The following is a 16,863-nucleotide window of genomic DNA, read 5'->3' on the forward strand; positions in this document are numbered from 1 at the left end:
ATCAAATCTATCTGTATATCCAAATAGGATGGTTTGTTTGTTTTGAGCAGCACACAGACAAGACCAGTGTTGCCCTGGATTTACTCCAGAATCATTAAAAGCAGCGAGAGGCTCACTTCTGTGTAGCGTTTCCAGATATGGATTTGTCCTGGAGGACTGGAAACTCTGGCAGTCGCACCCCTTTCGAAACACGCAAATCGGCACACACACCCGCACACAACATGAGAGAGATATCTCTGGGGTTGTGGTTTTTTTCCCCCTCTGCCACTATATAAAATCCCTACAAAAACAAACCAATATAAATCCTGTTGGCTGCCAACAGGGAAGAAAAGCAGCTCCAAAAATGCTTATCCATCTGTTTGGGACTGGATCAGGCAAGTGAGGAATGCAGCAGCAAGGGCGTTGAGAAATGTAATTTGGGTATATAAAGGATGGGCAAATGGGTTGTTGTCCAGAAACCATGAAAGCACATCGATTCTAATATATTAGAGCCTAACATTTAGGGGAGAGGGGTGGGCATAAACATGTGTTTTTAATGGGTTGTAGCTGCTCTGGTAGGGACGCGGGTGGCGCTGTGGGTTAAACCACAGAACCTAGGACTTGCCGATCAGAAGGCTGGTGGTTTGAATCCCCGCAATGGGGTGAGCTCCCGTTGCTCGGTCCCTGCTCCTGCCAACCTAGCAGTTCGAAAGCACGTCAAAGTGCAAGTAGATAAATAGGTACCTCTCCGACGGGAAGGTAAACGGTGTTTCCGTGCGCTGCTCTGGTTCGCCAGAAACAGCTTAGTCATGCTGGCCACATGACCTGGAAGCTGTACGCTGGCTCCCTCAGCCAATAAAGTGAGATGAGCGCCGCAACCCCAGAGTCAGCCACAACTGGATCTAATGGTCAGGGGTCCCTTTACCTTTATTCCATCAGGGCAAATCTATCAGGGACCACATGATGATGGTTGATGGGGCTCCTGTCAAATGGGGGGCATTCCTTTCTCTCTTTCTTCCACTCACTTAGCTCATCCTAACTTTCCCCATCCAGTGGGCTGTGGAGAAAGAGGCAGATTGGCCCCATACCAACCTGAGGTTGCATGCTCCCAGTTTAGGGAAGCAGCCCTCAGCCACATCTGGAGAGTGCATTTAAGGAACTAGGATACCACTTCGAACAGCCATGGCTTCTCCCAAAGAATTCTGGGAGCTGCAGTTTGTTAGGGGTGCTGAGAGGCATCAAGAGAGCCTCTATTCCCCTTGCAGTGTCACGATTCCAAGAGTAGTTTAGCCATCAACCCCTCTTCAGGGAAGTTTTTAATGTGTGGCATTTTAGTGTATTTTTGGTCTTTGTTGGAAGCCGCCCAGAGTGGCTGGGGAAACCCAGCCAGATGGGCGGGGTCCAAATAATAAATAATTATTATTATTATTATTATTATTATTATTATTATTATTATTATTATTATCATTCTGCCAATATGGAATTGTGAAGAACTGAACTTGAGATGGAAAAGAATGAGAAACCAAAACTGGTCGATTCAACCATCCCTCACCCAAGAATTTTGAAATCTCGTTGTGTTAAGCTATCTAAGAACAGTTAACAAGAATAGTTTTGAGTGGGGGGGGGGGGGGATAGAGAGAGAGAGAGACCTGAAAAACTGTTATACCAGGGGGAAATATTCCCCAGGAATCGAGATCAAACACCTGCTCAAAGGCAAACACAATGCAGAACGTTAACAGCTCCCACAGACATTATTGTATGGATGTTCTGAATACGACTCGTTCCAACCTCCAGTCACCATGGTTACGTAGTTTGGAGTACCCTTTTCCAACAGCAGCACTGAGTTCCACAGAGGGAATTGAAAGCAAAACCGTCAGTATCACAACGCCGTTATACCAATCTATTGTTGCTGGGAGTATTGTGTAGAGTTCTGGTCACCTCACTTGGAAAAGGATATTGCAGACTTGGGAAAGGTTTGGAAAGGGCAGCCAAAATGATCAAGGGCAGGGGTCAGCATACTTTTTCAGCAGGGGGCCGGTCCACTGTCCCTCAGACCTTGTGGGGGGCCAGACTATATTGGGGAGGGGATGAACGAATTCCTATGCCCCACAAATAACCCAGAGGTGCATTTGAAATAAAAGCACACATTCTACTCATGTAAAAACACGCTGATTCCCAGACCGTCCATGGGCCGAATTTAGATGGCAATTGGGCCAGATCCGGCCCCCGGGGCTTAGTTTGCCTACCCATCATCAAGGGGATGGAGTGGCTCCCTTATGAGGAAAAAATGCAGTATTTGGACATTTTTAGTTTAGAGAAAAGAGGTAGCATGGTAAAATGATATATGACATGGAGAAAGTGAATCGAGGAAAGTTTTTCTTCCTTTCTCATAACGCTGGAACTGAAGGGCACCTAATGAAGCTGAAGATTCAGGACAAGGAAAGTAATAATTCTTCATGCAGCACACAATTAAACTATGGAACTTGCTGCCTCAGGAGGCAGGAAAGGCCACCAACTTAGATGGCTTTCAAATAGAATTGGGCAGACTCACGGGGGATGAGGTTATCAGTGGCTACAAGTCATAATGTCTAGGCTCTGCTTCCACAGATGGAGGCAATCGTGCTTCTGAATGCCATTTGCTGGAAACCCAAGGAGGGCAGAGGGCTTTTGTGCTCAGTTCCTACTTCCCATGGAGGGATCTTGCTGACCCCTGTGAGAGCAGGGTGATGGACTGGACGGGCCATTGGCATGATCTGGCTGGCTCGTCTTACGTTCTGACACGTAAATATATCCATTCCAGTTTCTCTCCGTTTCTCATTTTCCCATCTTTAAATTCAGTTCTCCACATTTCTATGTCACTTTGTGAATTTTGCTTTTTTTAAAAAAAGAAGTCCTTGTGAAAATTCATCAGAATTCTCATGCGAATTCCTTCTGCTATACGCATTTTTATATGCAATTTTGCCTAATGTCCACATTCCTGCAAGGCATAGAGTAATGCATTTCCATGCATTCTTTGCACTAACATTCGCATTCCTGGGCACACTTTACCCTAGTATATGCAGTGCTATTTTTCGAGATAGTGATGTATGGAAGTGAGAGCTGGACCATAAAGAAGGCTGATCGCCGAAGAATTGATGCTTTTGAATTATGGTGCTGGAGGAGATTCTTGAGAGTCCCATGGACTGCAAGAAGATCAAACCTATCTATTCTGAAGGAAATCAGCCCTGAGTGCTCACTGGAAGGACAGATCCTGAAGCTGAGGCTACAATACTTTGGCCACCTCATGAGAAGAGAAGACTCCCTGGAAAAGACTCTGATGTTGGGAAAGATGGAGGGCACAAGGAGAAGGGGACGACAGAGGACAAGATGGTTGGACAGTATTCTTGAAGCTACCAGCATGAGTTTGACCAAACTGCGGGAGTGGAAGACAGGAGTGCCTGGCATGCTCTGGTCCATGGGGTCACGAAGAGTCAGACACGACTAAACGACTAAACAACAACAAATTTTCCAAGAAAATGAGGTGCCAGAACTCACCATGAACACCTCCCTTGTTCTCTTATAATGGCAATGCCCACCTGAGAGGAGCCGGAACTGAGTTCTGGCGAATTTTGGCTGGGGGAAAAAGCCTTGAGTCTACGCATCATTGAACACAATAGTTGTCTGGAGAACCACGTTGCAGAATTCACAGAGTTGTCCATTTCAAAGAATGGGGATGTTTCAGTTTACAACATTGTGGATTCGGACAAGTTTCCCTTTAAATGCAGATGGAAGTGAATTTCTCCCCGAAGCCTACTTCCAAGCCACTCACAACAATAACAAGGCATTAAAAACACACAGAAGCACATTTCCGCCAATATAATCAACACAGTGGTGCATCGAGAAAGCAAAAACAAGCAATGCAATTAAGAATCAATGTTGCTCAATAGAGAGGTCGCAATAATTCAAAAATACCATTATCAGAAACGGCTGCTGCGTGTCAGTGGAGAAATCCTTCTGGGAAGGGGCTTGGTTACTCAGTGCAGCAGCAGAATTGCCCATTTACTCTTTTGTAAGGTTGCAGCTTCAATCCCCAGCAGCATCCCTAGGGGTGGCTGAGAAAGACTTCCTGCCAGAAACTCTGGAGCGCTGCTGCCAGTCAGTGTAGAGCAGAGGTAGGGACCCTCCACCCATGGGCCTAAAGCAGCTGACTAAGCTTCTCTATGGGATGCAGGTGGTGCTGTGGGTTAAACCACAGAGCCTAGGAGTTGCTGATCAGAAGGTTGGCGGTTCGAATCCCCCCGACGGGGTGTGCTCCCGTTGCTCGGTCCCTGCTCCTGCCCACCTAGCAGTTCGAAAGCACATCAAGTGCAAGTAGATAAATAGGTACCGCTCTGGCAGGAAGGTAAATGGTGTTTGCGTGCATTGCTCTGGTTCACCAGAAGCGGCTTAGTCATGCTGGCCACATGACCCGGAAGCTGTACGCCGGCTCCCTTGGCCAATAAAGCGAGATGAGCGCCGCAACCCCAGAGTCGGCCACGACTGGACCTAATGGTCAGGGGTCCCTTTACCTTTACCTAGGCTTCTCTATCTGGCCCAGGTCACATCCCACCATTCCTGCTCCACCCACACCTTGGGGTGTTTTTGTGTGGCAAGGAGCATGTCCTTTCTGACCCATACAATAAGGTGGGAAGTGTGGATTGGGCCAGTTCTCCCTGAGATTGTGTGGCACAAATTAAATTCCTCAAGCATCCTGCCTTCATCATGTTCTAACATGCAAAATAAAGAAAAACACATACCACATATGCCACACATCAGGGCCAGATTTAGGTTTGGTAAGGCCCTAAGCCAGGCATAGGCAAACTCGACCCTCCAGCTGTTTTTGGACTACAATTCCCATCAACCCTGACCACTGGTCCTGTTAGCTAAGGATGATGGGAGTTGTAGTCCCAAAATATCTGGAGGGCCAAGTTTGTGTATGCCTGCCCTAAACTACTGAAGGTAATGGGGCCCTTTATATGTCCAGCTGTCCTTTATCAAAACAAATTGTCACTGTTTTTTGTGTTGAATATATGCGATATGGTAATTTATGGTCCTAATAGATATCTAAAGCCATTTGCACATAACAAATAGGAGCCTACACAACACCAAAAACACTGTTGCTGTATGTAGGTTTTATTTTATTTGCTTTTTATCTTATATTTTGGAAATGTACATCCAGGTTTTATTTCCTTTAAATTTGGGGGGAAGGGCAAGAGATTAGGGGCCCTAAACCATAGCTTGTTTAGCTTATACATAAATCTGGCACTGGGGCCGGCCCATTCATGAGTCAAGGTGAGGCCACTGCCTCAGGTGGCAGAATGGCTGCCCTCTGGGGTCTCCCGGGGTCTCCACTTGCTCAGGACTGGGACCCTCCTCACTCTGCCTTTGATTTCCACTTCAACCATCCGGTAAGGTTGATTTGATTCCCCTCCTTGTAGATCTTTATTTCCCCTTTGTTCCCAACGTAGATCTTCATTCACCCCTTCGGCAAGGGAGGACGCCATTTTGTAATTCTCCTCAGGCGCCATAATGTCTTGGGCCAGCTACAAATGTGCAGCCTTCAGGGTTTTCCTTTTCTCTGCAGTTGGAAAAGGTGCAAGCAGAGTTTCACACAAATATTCTCAGCGTAGCTCTGCCATATATCTGTAAGAACATAAGGAGAGGCCTGCTGGAGATAGGCTTGCCTGCTTCACCTATCATTGTCTCCTGTTCCACCTCCTGCTGGGCTTCCATCCAACCAGTCTCAATAGGTACCAGCTGTTACGGACCAGCCCCATCCCAACACCATGCCCTCTGCTACCAATTCAGTCTCCTGGCCTACCAGCTGCCCAAGTCCAGAAGCAGGGCCCTGACGCACCTGTGACACTCCCCACAACCAGTATTCAGAGGTACCCTGCCTCTGGCAGTGAAGATATAGGCATCATTTCACCCCAGTGCTAAGGACATTCCATCCATTTCCCAGTTAGTGTGGCACAGCTCCACGTCTGTGAATGCATAGATGAAGGTGCCTAGATAGTCAACAGATGTTTGAAAGAATGACGCGTTTAGGAGACAGGCCAGATGTTTAGGTGCCGTATAGGAATCTGCCTTAGGCTCGACTGGGATTGAAGATTGAAGAAACAATGCCCACAGATTGAGGAACAGCTGGACATTGCCCTGGAGCGAATGTTTTGGATACAGTGGTACTTTGGGTTACATACATACAGACTCCGCTAACCCAGAAAGTGCTTCAGGTTAAGAACTTTGCTTCGGGATGAGAACAGAAATAGTGCTCCAGCGGCGCAGCGGGGGGCCCCATTAGCTGCTTCAGGTTAAGAACAGTTTCAGCTTAAGTATGGACCTCCGGAACGAATTAAGTACTTAACCTGAGGTACCACTGTATTTTGAATAATCTGAAAAATGGGCAGATGGAGAATGAGAAGTCCTCTCTACTTCTTTCCTTTATCTCTCTCTTTCTCTTTCTATTTTATGCTATCTGAAATTATTTTTAATGACATTTAGCTTTTGTCTGTTTTGTTGCTGTTTTTTTGGGGGGGGAGGTTGTTTAAGTTGCATTTGGTTTTTTGATGTCCTCTATGTTGGGTTGCGGGACGCGGTTGGTGCTGTGGGTTAAACCACAGAGCCTAGGACTTGCCGATCAGAAGGTTGGCAGTTCGAATCCCCGCGATGGGGTGAGCTCCCGTTGCTTGGTCCCTGCTCCTGCCAACCTAGCAGTTCAAAAGCACATCAAAGTGCAAGTAGATAAATAGGTACCACTCTGGCGGGAAGGTAAACGGTGTTTCCGTGCACTGCTCTGGTTTGCCAGAAGTGGCTTAGTCATGCTGGCCACATGACCCGCAAGCTGTACGCCGGCTCCCTCGGCCAGTAAAGCGAGATGAGCGCCGCAACCCCAGAGTCGGCCAAGACTGGACCTAATGGTCAGGGGTCCCTTTACCTTTACCTATGTTGGGTTGAGGAGGATACTCACAAGAAGGTGATGGGTGACCAAAGAGGAACTCTGCGTGGGAAGCAGGGAAGGGAAGAACTCCCAGGTGGGAGGCTGAAAGAAGAAATGGAAGCTCCCAACTGAAAACTGGGAAGCTCCACTCCTTTTTGGGTGAAATAAGGGTTAAGATCTGTCCTTGAAAGAGGGCTCTGTATTTTATTTTTTTTCTCTCTCTTTCTTTACCCTCCTATTTCCTCTCATTGTTTTCTTTCTTTCTTTCTTTCTTTCTTTCTTTCTTTCTTTCTTTCTTTCTTTCTTTCTTTCTTTCCCCCCTTCTCTATTTTTATTTAGTTTGTTTTTTATTGTATTCTATGTTGAAAACTTCCAGTAAATAATCAGATTTTTTAAAAAAAAGAATCTGCCTTAGGATGAGTCAGACCATTAGCCCACCCAGCGCAGTATTGTCTGCACTGACTGGCAGCCGCTCTCCAGGGTTTCAGGCAGAGGAGAGTCCTACCAAGAGATAATGAGGACTGAACAAATGCTCTATCGCTGAGCAGCAGGTCTTCTCTGCGGGGGGTTGGGGGGTTGGGGGGGCTCATTCCCTCTAGCAGTGTCTCAGGTGGGTGAGTGCCAGCAAATAAGATTTTAAACAAAAAGAAAGAGCAGAGAAATGGGGCGGTGAGGGGGTGGTTCATCAAGCACCTTTGAAACCCCAGGATCTCAAACGTGTTGGTGGCAAAGTTATAACAGTTAAAGTGTTGGATTGTGATCTGGGTTCGAATCGTCACTCAGCCATGAAGCTCACTGGGTGAACTTGGACCTGCAGTTGACTCTCAGCCTGATCTACCGTACCTTGCAGGTAAAATGGGGAGAGCGGAACCAGGTCTACCACCTTGAGCTCCTTGGAGGAAAAGATGGAGGTGTAAATGAAATGTACTACATAAACCAAGCCAGGGCTAATGCAAGATGCAACCAAAGCGAGCCATCGAACCTCTCCCCTCCCCAGGGCGACCCATTGCTCCTCTCCCCTCATCTTTCCAAGGTAGTGAGCAGGGAAAGCAAAAGCCCACCCTTTCCTGCTGCCCTGACTGCCATGACAGTGTTGATATGAGCAGCCGCCCCCACAGCCTTTAAAGATGCCTTCAACACCAGCCAGCCACATCCCTTGCTGCCACAGCAACCCATGCATCCTGCACTGCGGACAGCAGCCACAGCTCACAGGAGTGGCCGGGTAGCTGCTGACCACCTCTGCTGGACAGCATCCCAGAAAAACAAGGTGGGAAAGAAGAGTCACGGTGCTCAGGCGAAACAAGAAAGCAGCGCCCAGAGGAGTGCTTGTCCATCACCTCCATCTCCTGTCATTGCTTCGTTTTGTCTAATGGATGGACCGGCACCAAGTTGAACCCATAATCTTTCCATAGAGAATAGAGAGAGGAAGCAAAGTATGGGGAAACCTGTGGCCTTCTTGGAGTCCATCTCCCATCATTCGTGGCTGTTGGCCAAGCTAGCTATGCCTACTGGGAATAAGAGGTCAGCCACCTTGGAAGGGCACCAGGTTCTGCATTCTTGGTTCACAGAAACCAGAAGTCAAGCAGGCAGTAGCCCTGCCCAGGAGCATCATTTGCCATGCAGTTAATACCACATGGAGGGAGGGTACAGGCTCATGTGCAGAAGCTCCTGTGAAGGCTGGGCCATGAGGGTGAATGAGGCACTGCCCCACCAACCTCATTCTGCCCTCAGCCAGACGCCAGACGCCTGCCTTCTTACTTGCAACCAGTCCAGCTTCCATAGGCTCAACGCTGCCCTTGTAGAGCTCATCCAGGAGGACGATGGGGGAGAAACTGGAATTGGCTCTGGTGCCACTAACTGTTTGGCTCCCGTCCCCCCAGTCTCAATGGGCACTGGCTGCCACTAATCTTAATGGAATCACTGTACTGAATCTCTTTGCTGGTTTTACAGAGTGAGACAGTGTGAAGACGGGTCCTAGGCTCATTCCCTAGCACGTTCAGTTTAAAGACAGCGAGTGATGGGAAAGTCCTGTGTGTGCACGCACACGTGTCTGTCTGTCTGTCTCTCCCCAAGTCCCTGGAGTATACTGAGCTAGATGAAAAAAACATAATCGTAGAATTGGAAGAGCCACCTAGTCCAACCCCCTGCAATGCAGGAATCTTTTGCCCAACATGGGGCTTGAACCCACGACCCTCATGCTCTACCAGCTGAGCTCTCTGACCTGGCATAGGACAGCTTCCCAGGTCCACCGCCACCCCACCTAGATGTGGGTTACAGAGTGGCGCAGTGAAAGCAGACTTCCCTCCACTTCAGGTCAGTCCAAAGGAAGACTTCATATCATACCCAGCAGCAGTGGAGGCTGGATCATCAGGTGGGTCACTGCCCCACCAACCTCCATCTCAGTTCCTCAAGCCCATCTCCCTTCTTACTTGCCACCAGACCAGGAGGTGGCTCTGTTTGTCAGCTTCTTCGTATCAGCATTGCCCTTGCAGATCTCAGCAAGGAAGAGGAGGAAGAGGACAAAATTAGAAGGAGTTAGTTCTGCTTCTCGCTGGTTCTGGCTCCACTTTCTGCTGGTCTTCCTGACTTCCACCCCACCAGTCCCAGTGAGCACCACCACACAGCAGGTTGCTGTAGACAACCGTTTTTAACCATCTGCATGCCAGGAAGCCTCTGTATAGAAAGTGCCCAGGCACCTAGCCCTTGTGGTTCTTGGAGGGACTATGGCAATATTTGCAATGTTCTGCCCCTCGACACAGACCAGACCACTTTACAAACCATATATCCTGTTGCACCCTTGTGTTGCTCTTTCAGCTTCCATATGGGGCTAAACAATTTCAACCTTTTGCAGTGCAGTTATTGGGAAAGGGTAACCAAAAGGAGACGATTGCCACTCTTGCTAGCAGTAATCTCACTCTGGTCATTTAACAGTGGAGGTCAAAAACATTCTGCCAAATCGTTCTCTTGCTGCTGCATTGGTCTAGTTTATAAACAGGGAGCCTCACTTGCACAACACGGTGTGACCTATAGATGAATGCATTTTTTCCTCCTAAGCAAGCAAGAGATCCAGAGTTGCAGGAGCAAAGCAGCGCTTTTGTGAAAGATATGGGAAGGGGATCTCCCTCTCTTAGCACAATATTGATCCTGCATTTTCTCCTTCCGACAAGTTAGCAAATTAAGGCTTGCACGCCTAGACAATCTGGAGCGTGCCCCATTTCGTCTATGACATATTCAAACAGGAACCCTTGTCCCAAGTTGCCGCCACCTCCTTGGACCCTCGCAATTGCCCCACAGATGCCCGAGAATTGTTCAGCCTCCTCAAAACGATTTTCCGTACCCACAACCCTGTAACATCAGCAGACAACACAACCTCCTGTAAAGCCCCTTTCCTAAGGCTACACATGCCTCTACGGTTCTGCGGTAGTAATAGTAGAAAAAGCAAACATGTTGAAATGGTTATTGCTTGAGAAGCTTGAAAGGCACCCCGTCCCCATTGATGCAAAATATACAGAAGCACAGACAGACAGACTTTGTGCATAAGAGCATCTCTGCCGTTCCGGAGTGCAAATTCTCTCGACGCATCATGCTCTGGCACATGTCATATGAGCATTGTTTTACGTTCAGATTATGGCTCAGCCGAGACAAGAATCGGATCCTTACCTTAAAATTGCCTTGCTGCTTCACTTTATGCGACGTTGATGCTCACAGTCAACATCAAGGCAAGGTTTATTTATTTCAAAGACAAGGAAGGAGGGCATGCAGTTATGGAGCCAGCCGCTCAGTGTTTCTCTCGCAGAAAAGCTTCTATGGCATTGTTGATTTGGAGTAGATGATGTGTCTGCATTTGCTAACCTGCTGTTTTAATGCTCTACGGTCTCTTGGCAAGAAACCAGCAGCATTCCCAGCCACAAGGGGGCGTTCGGTGTTTTCATGAGCCACCGCACATCTCGCAAACCTTCCACGCTTCTTGCAAGAAACACAAAAGAATTGGTTCGGCAGCATTCAGGCTACTATACATGGGGGAGAAACAAAGAAAAACAGAGGGGGGGACCCCACAGGGCTTTGGGAGGAACCCATCTTCCATTCTGCACTTCGGCCAGTGCAGTGATGCTGCCACTATTGTTAGATGCATCAAGGAGACTTTGGTTCAAACCCCCAGCCAGCTGTGAAGCCGACCTCATAACTGCGTATGCTTGTTCGTTTATTTATTTTTAAGAAATACTGTATTTATATCCTGCCTTTATAATCCAAGCAGCGCAAGTTAGCTTGCATGGTTCCCTCCACCCAGCATTCTATCTCCGCAACAAATCCATGAGGTGGGATAGTTTAAGAAGTGGCCCGTGATCAATTAGCTAAGCATCCCAGTTTGAGTGGGGAATCACACCCTTGTCTGCTACGCTGCGCAGCATTCTAACAGATCAGATCATGTCGTTCATTTGCCCATCGAGCTCAGCATCGTCAACTCTGGCTGGCAGCAGCTCTCTGGGCTAGCAAGCGAAAGCCTCTCTCATCATCTGCTATTTCCCTCTCAACTGGAATTGCCACAGGTTGAATGAGGGAACTATCTGCCTGGAAAACATGCGCCTTATCATAAGGTTGCCAGACGTCCCCATTTCCCGGGGACAGTCCCCAGATTTACAAATCAGTCCCCTGACCAAAACCTATCATTCCAACTCATTTCAATGAAGTGTCCCTGGATTCATTGAAAAAAATCTGGTAACCTTACCCTATCGCAGAGCATGCTCTCCCGCTTGTTCTACACAAACACACACACACACGGGCCATCTAGCCCTGCTCATCCCAATCTGATAGCAGTGACTCTTCTCAGTTATTATCATGAAAATATGCACTGGGGCAAATGGGGCACTACCCTACCAGCCTTCCCACAGCCAGCTGTACCTTGACCACCTTCTTATTTAAAAGACATGGGGCAGGGCACAGCGTCTCAGCTTCCTCCCCTTCAGTTTCAGTGATACCCTTGCAGAACTTAGTTGGCTCTTCTAGTCATTGGCTCTGGCTCTGACCCTGCCTGTTGTGCACTCTGGCTCCACCTACTGTTGGGCTCCCCACCTTCTGCCCTACCAGTCCCAATGGGCACCAGCCATTGCTGAACATCTGTGTCTGCCCTATACAGAGTCAGACACTACTGCTACCTACTACGACCAGCTGTGGCTCTCCGCAGTCTTATTCCACACTGCCAGGCACTCTTCCAACAATCACACTATCTCCCTCCCCACCTCTTTCCTCCATCTCTCAAAGTGCATGTCTTCCCTAAATGAATTATTTGCAGCTCCCTGTTTCAGCATCATGCTTCCAGGAGATGGCTCACACACTTTCGCAAAAAGAGGTGTAACTTGTGGGCAAAGTAACACATGTATTTTTGCTCCGGTAAAGTTGCCTTGTTGGAAGGAATGACTATTCTAGTGTTGATTAAGAAGACCTGCTGGATCAGGCCAAACGTCCTTCTAGTCCAGCTTAACACCAGGTGTCAGTGAAGTTAACCTAAAACAGTGCAGACCTAGTGATCACAGCAACTCTTCCCAGTAGATCTTGCCTGAGCGAGGCAGTTGTGAGGACTGAAGGTCCCCACCTTCCTACCGTCCTCTAAGGATCCTCACCCAGTTCCTTCCCCAGTAGCCAAAGCCTCTATCATATTGTCTCTCTCTTTGGTCCACCCTCTTCATTTCTCGGCATGTTCTGGGGAAGGGAGGGGAGGTGAGCTGGTCACAGCAGGAGGGGAAGACCTACTGGGGTCTACAGCAGCTTCCTCATCTACGGTATGTCTCCTGGCCCCACTCCTCTCCTGCCTCTGATTCTGAGCTGCTCTCTGCCCCAGGCTCTTCCTGCTCACTAAACCCTGTTCCCTCTTCAGATTCCAACATTGTCTCCTTCCAGTCTGCCCTCTCTGCTCCCTCTGACCACTCATTGTCGCCCCACCACCAATCCACAGGCTTCTTCCCCTGGGGTTCCTTTGGGGGGTTCTCCAGCCAGTGCCTCCCACCACTCCTCTGCATCCAGCCAGCCCATAATAGTTCTGCATGAGGATGGACTTTCCTTTCATTCCAGGTCCCATTTGTTGTCTTAACCCCGGTATCAAATGGTACAGTAATTATAAAAATGAGTTTTCAGGTTGGCAGAGATAAATCTGCAGGCTCCAAGAGATCCCATGGACACATTCATTTGCCACGGGGGGTGGAGGGAGGGAATTGCCCTTACAGCGCAGAGGCCTACATTTACTCGGGGAATTTGGAAAACAGAGTACGAGGGCTTAATGGCTCTAAAAGCTTCCGAGGTCCACCAAAGTCAGAGAATCAAACTCAGAGAGTGCAGGAGTATCGATTTCCTTGCCATTAGCCTCTTCTCCGAGGCGTAGAACACATTCAACACAGAGGTTTCATAGGGGACAGATCTGGCTAGGTTGTTTCTCTTAGAATTGCTTCCAGCTACAAATTCTGCAGAAAGCTATTTATCTCTCAGATTTGTGATCCATCCCTGGGCACGCATAAGGCATAATTAGATTCTACCCTCACAAAACTCATGGTGCAAGGAGAGAAAAGGCTAAGCAATAGCATAGCCTCCAAGATTTTCAGTGGTGGAAAGAGGAGCAGGTTTGTAAGAGGGATTAATACGCAGTCCCCCTGAAAACGGGGGGGGGGGAGCATGCAAGGGGAATTGTGGGTCACGACACAAGGAGGGAGCAGCTTCCACCCTGCCTTGTATTCATCACAATCAGCATTGTTTCCATTCCACTGCAGTTTGGCTTCCGCTAAAATGTACATTATTCGTCTCCGGTGAAACTAACATAACTAATGACGTAATCAACTTCTTTGCATTTCAGCGCAAGGGTTTGGGAAGGCTCTGGCAGGGTCCTAGAGCCTTCCTTCTCCTTCCCAAAACTGTGCATGCACTAAGTGGGCCTTGGGAAAGAAAGAGGGGGACTCTAGGAGCCTATCGGACCCTCGTGTCTCTTTCCCAAACGCTTACCAGGATTTGGGAAGGAGGCAAGAAGGTGCCCTCTCAACTCGGCAACTGTGCAGGGGAACCAGTTGTGCCGCCCTAAATCCACCGTTGGGGTGGCACAACTATCCATCTTCCTCCTCCTTGGTCTCATTGCTGCCCTTGTAGAACTCAGCATGGAGGAGGATTAGAATTAGTTGACTCCACCTCTCATGAGCTCTGGCTGTTGAGCTCCCTGCCTTCTGTCCACCACTGTCCAGAATTGGTCACATTTGTATTGCTGGACCATCAACAACCCCAGAAGGAAGGCACTCTCCATAGGTTCCCATCTCTGCCTGGAACTTCACAGGCCCCCCACCCAAGCCACTTGTCCCACAGGCTCCTTCAGGGATCACAGCCCACTCTTTGAAGACCACACAAGGTTTCTTGGCTCACCGGCTCGGGACTTCCAGGTCTGCTCTGCTGACGATGCGATGCTGCTGCGGAGAGTAGAGCCACTGGAATGCTGTCAGGGTCCTCTCCTCAATCCGGAAGCGACCTTCCCTCACGTACCTGAAGAGCAGGGAGCACAGCATGGGAATGTTTGTCAGGGCAAGAAGGTGGAATAGCAGCTGAGACACAAGGTGCCATGGATCAAAGGAGGCCATGAAGCAGGGGCAGGGATCCTTACTCAGCCGCAGGGCCATGTTCCCTCACAGAGAACCTTCCAGGGGTCGTGTGCCAATGGTGGGAGGGGCCAGAGACAGAAGTGGGTGGAGCTATAGGAGTGGCTATTCCCTTTGTACAACAGGCTACATTCCAGCCATGCAAAAGTCAGAGGTTTCCACACGCACGTCCATCGAAGCAAACAAGAGACATTCTCAGAGTTCAAGGATACATTCCAGCTGGGCAAAAATACTCAAGGAGGCTGTGCAACAATACTGTGCTTCCATTGGGGTAGCACCCTAGAACAACTAGTCCAGTGGAAAGATGTGCAGACAGTATGGACCCACCTCTTACCCTGAACAGTTTCTTATACCAGCTAGTCATTTTAAGAATGACTGTTTCACAACGGGTGCTTCCCCCACCCTCCACTCCCTGCCCCTTTCCCCTTGTTTGTCATGCTTATTTATTTGCAGCCCTTGAATGAGGAGGAATGGTGAAGTCCGCCTCCCCCTCCTCCTGAATCTTCCAGAGAATAGGAAGACCATATAGATTTACAATGGTGGTTTGCAGAAGGTCACAGCTCAGAGGGGCAAAGCTGGGAAATAACGGGAGAAGGAGGGGGAAGCAGAGCCGGAGCAGCTGGCTGACACATTATCACTAGAAAGCATTCCAGACTCCTTTCCCAGAACCCAGCAAGCTTTGAAAGTAGGAGGACAAAAAGCTAATAGGCAAATGGCCCTAAGCAGCCACCGTAAGGGGGGGGGGGTGTTGTTGGCGATTGAGGAGAGATGGGGGGTGGAGTTTACTCGGAGCAACACCATTACTCCAAGAGGAAGCATTTCTAAGCCTCTCTCTGTGGATATTAAATAAAAGACTTTGGTAAGAGCTTTTCGTGTTATCTATCCCTGGCAGCCTGCCTTGGGGAGAGGGGATCAAATTCCCTGATGCCTGACAGTGTGGTAGGTTAGGCTGAGAGGCAGTGACTGCCCCCACAAGGTCCTTCAGCGAGTTTCATCTTCTTATATCGCTATCCTGCCTTTCTTCTGCTATGGAACCCACAGTGATGTGTATGGAGTTGCCAGGTGGTCACCCACACAGGCCTGACCATAGGAAGCTGCCTTATACTGAGACAGGCCATCAGGCCACCTAGCTAAGCACAGCCTCCACCAGGTATCTTCAACCTGTTCAGACCCAGGAGGACCCACCTTTAGTCCAAACATGCATTTGGAGACCCATTACTTTTACCATGTATTTGCACTCATGGTAGCACTCCTTTTGTGACCCACTTTGGTTCAAGCCACAAGCCATTAGTGAGTCCCAACCCACCAGTTGTAGAGCAGTGGTCTACACTGACTGATGGAAGCTTTTCAGGGGTTGGAGGGAGAGTTGGTGGGACTTGGTCCTCACTCGAGGTAAAAGTCACTAAAGGCATGCAACATCCCTACTCTAAAACCACTTCTTTAATTTGGCATAAATAGTAACCACAGCTTTCAGCATTCTGCTCTCCTTTAACTCCAACACAAACCTACCTGGGTTTGGTGTATCAGTCACTGAAAATATGCATCGGGTGCCGGGGTGCAAAGAAAGACGTATTTTATATTAAAGAATTTTTAAGTGAACAAGCCTGGTAACCTTAGAGCAGCTTCATGTGGCATTGGGAGACTTGACTCCCTAACCAGTTTCATAAACATCAGCTCATGAAATTTATCAGGGACCACATTGTTCAATCTCATGCAACTGAACCTTTGATTGAATTTGAACAAACATTATTAGCAGTGGGAAAGGGACAGTGTCTGTGACTTAATAGGAATTCAAAGAGGACAGAAGGAAAACTGGAAATAGGACTTGAATATAGCAACAGCAGACCCTGTCTGGGTGAGTCAGTGAACCAAAAAAAATTAAAACCGCAGCAGCCGGTATTCGTGAAATTCCAATGAAAACATTGTACTGCTGGCACAGAACACTGCCACAGCTGGCGCATATAACAACTGCATGTAGCCCCAACTTCTGGGGCAGTGATGTTAAAGGCACTTTGGGTGGTATTCAGCCTTTCTAGACGGTGGTCCAAGAGGAAATCTCTGTGGTAATTAAGGAGCAGGTTGTTTGTGTGCCTGAGTTGTTTTTATCGTCAGCAGTGGAGATAGAGCATAGCCATCATACAGAGATTGTACAGAGAGATCTTAGGGTCATACTCAATTAAGTTTCAATCAGAGCAGACCCACCGAAATCAATGGCCCTAAGTTAGTCATGTCCATTCCTTTTGGTGAGTGTGCTCTGGACACAACACCAGATAAAACCCATAATATGTGAAGCTGCTCTTCCAAGGA

At 48.4% G+C, this 16,863-nt stretch overlaps 1 protein-coding gene across 2 annotated transcripts in view; it reads right to left on the reverse strand.

Annotated features, from left to right (window-relative positions):
• RAP1GAP2 (RAP1 GTPase activating protein 2) overlaps positions 1-16,863 on the reverse strand; it is a 192,570-nt gene that overhangs the window by 166,842 nt on the left and 8,865 nt on the right. Inside the window, exon 2 of one of the 2 annotated variants that reach the window (XM_028707778.2) lies at positions 14,327-14,443. In XM_028707778.2, coding sequence (XP_028563611.2) covers positions 14,327-14,443 — 117 coding nt within the window. Of the gene's footprint in view, positions 1-10,594; positions 10,871-14,326; positions 14,444-16,863 lie in introns of those variants that run through there. The other variant, XM_028707783.2, reaches the window with a different exon arrangement.

The sequence above is a fragment of the Podarcis muralis genome, chromosome 15 (assembly GCF_964188315.1).
Source record: "Podarcis muralis chromosome 15, rPodMur119.hap1.1, whole genome shotgun sequence".
NCBI lineage: Eukaryota > Metazoa > Chordata > Lepidosauria > Squamata > Lacertidae > Podarcis > Podarcis muralis.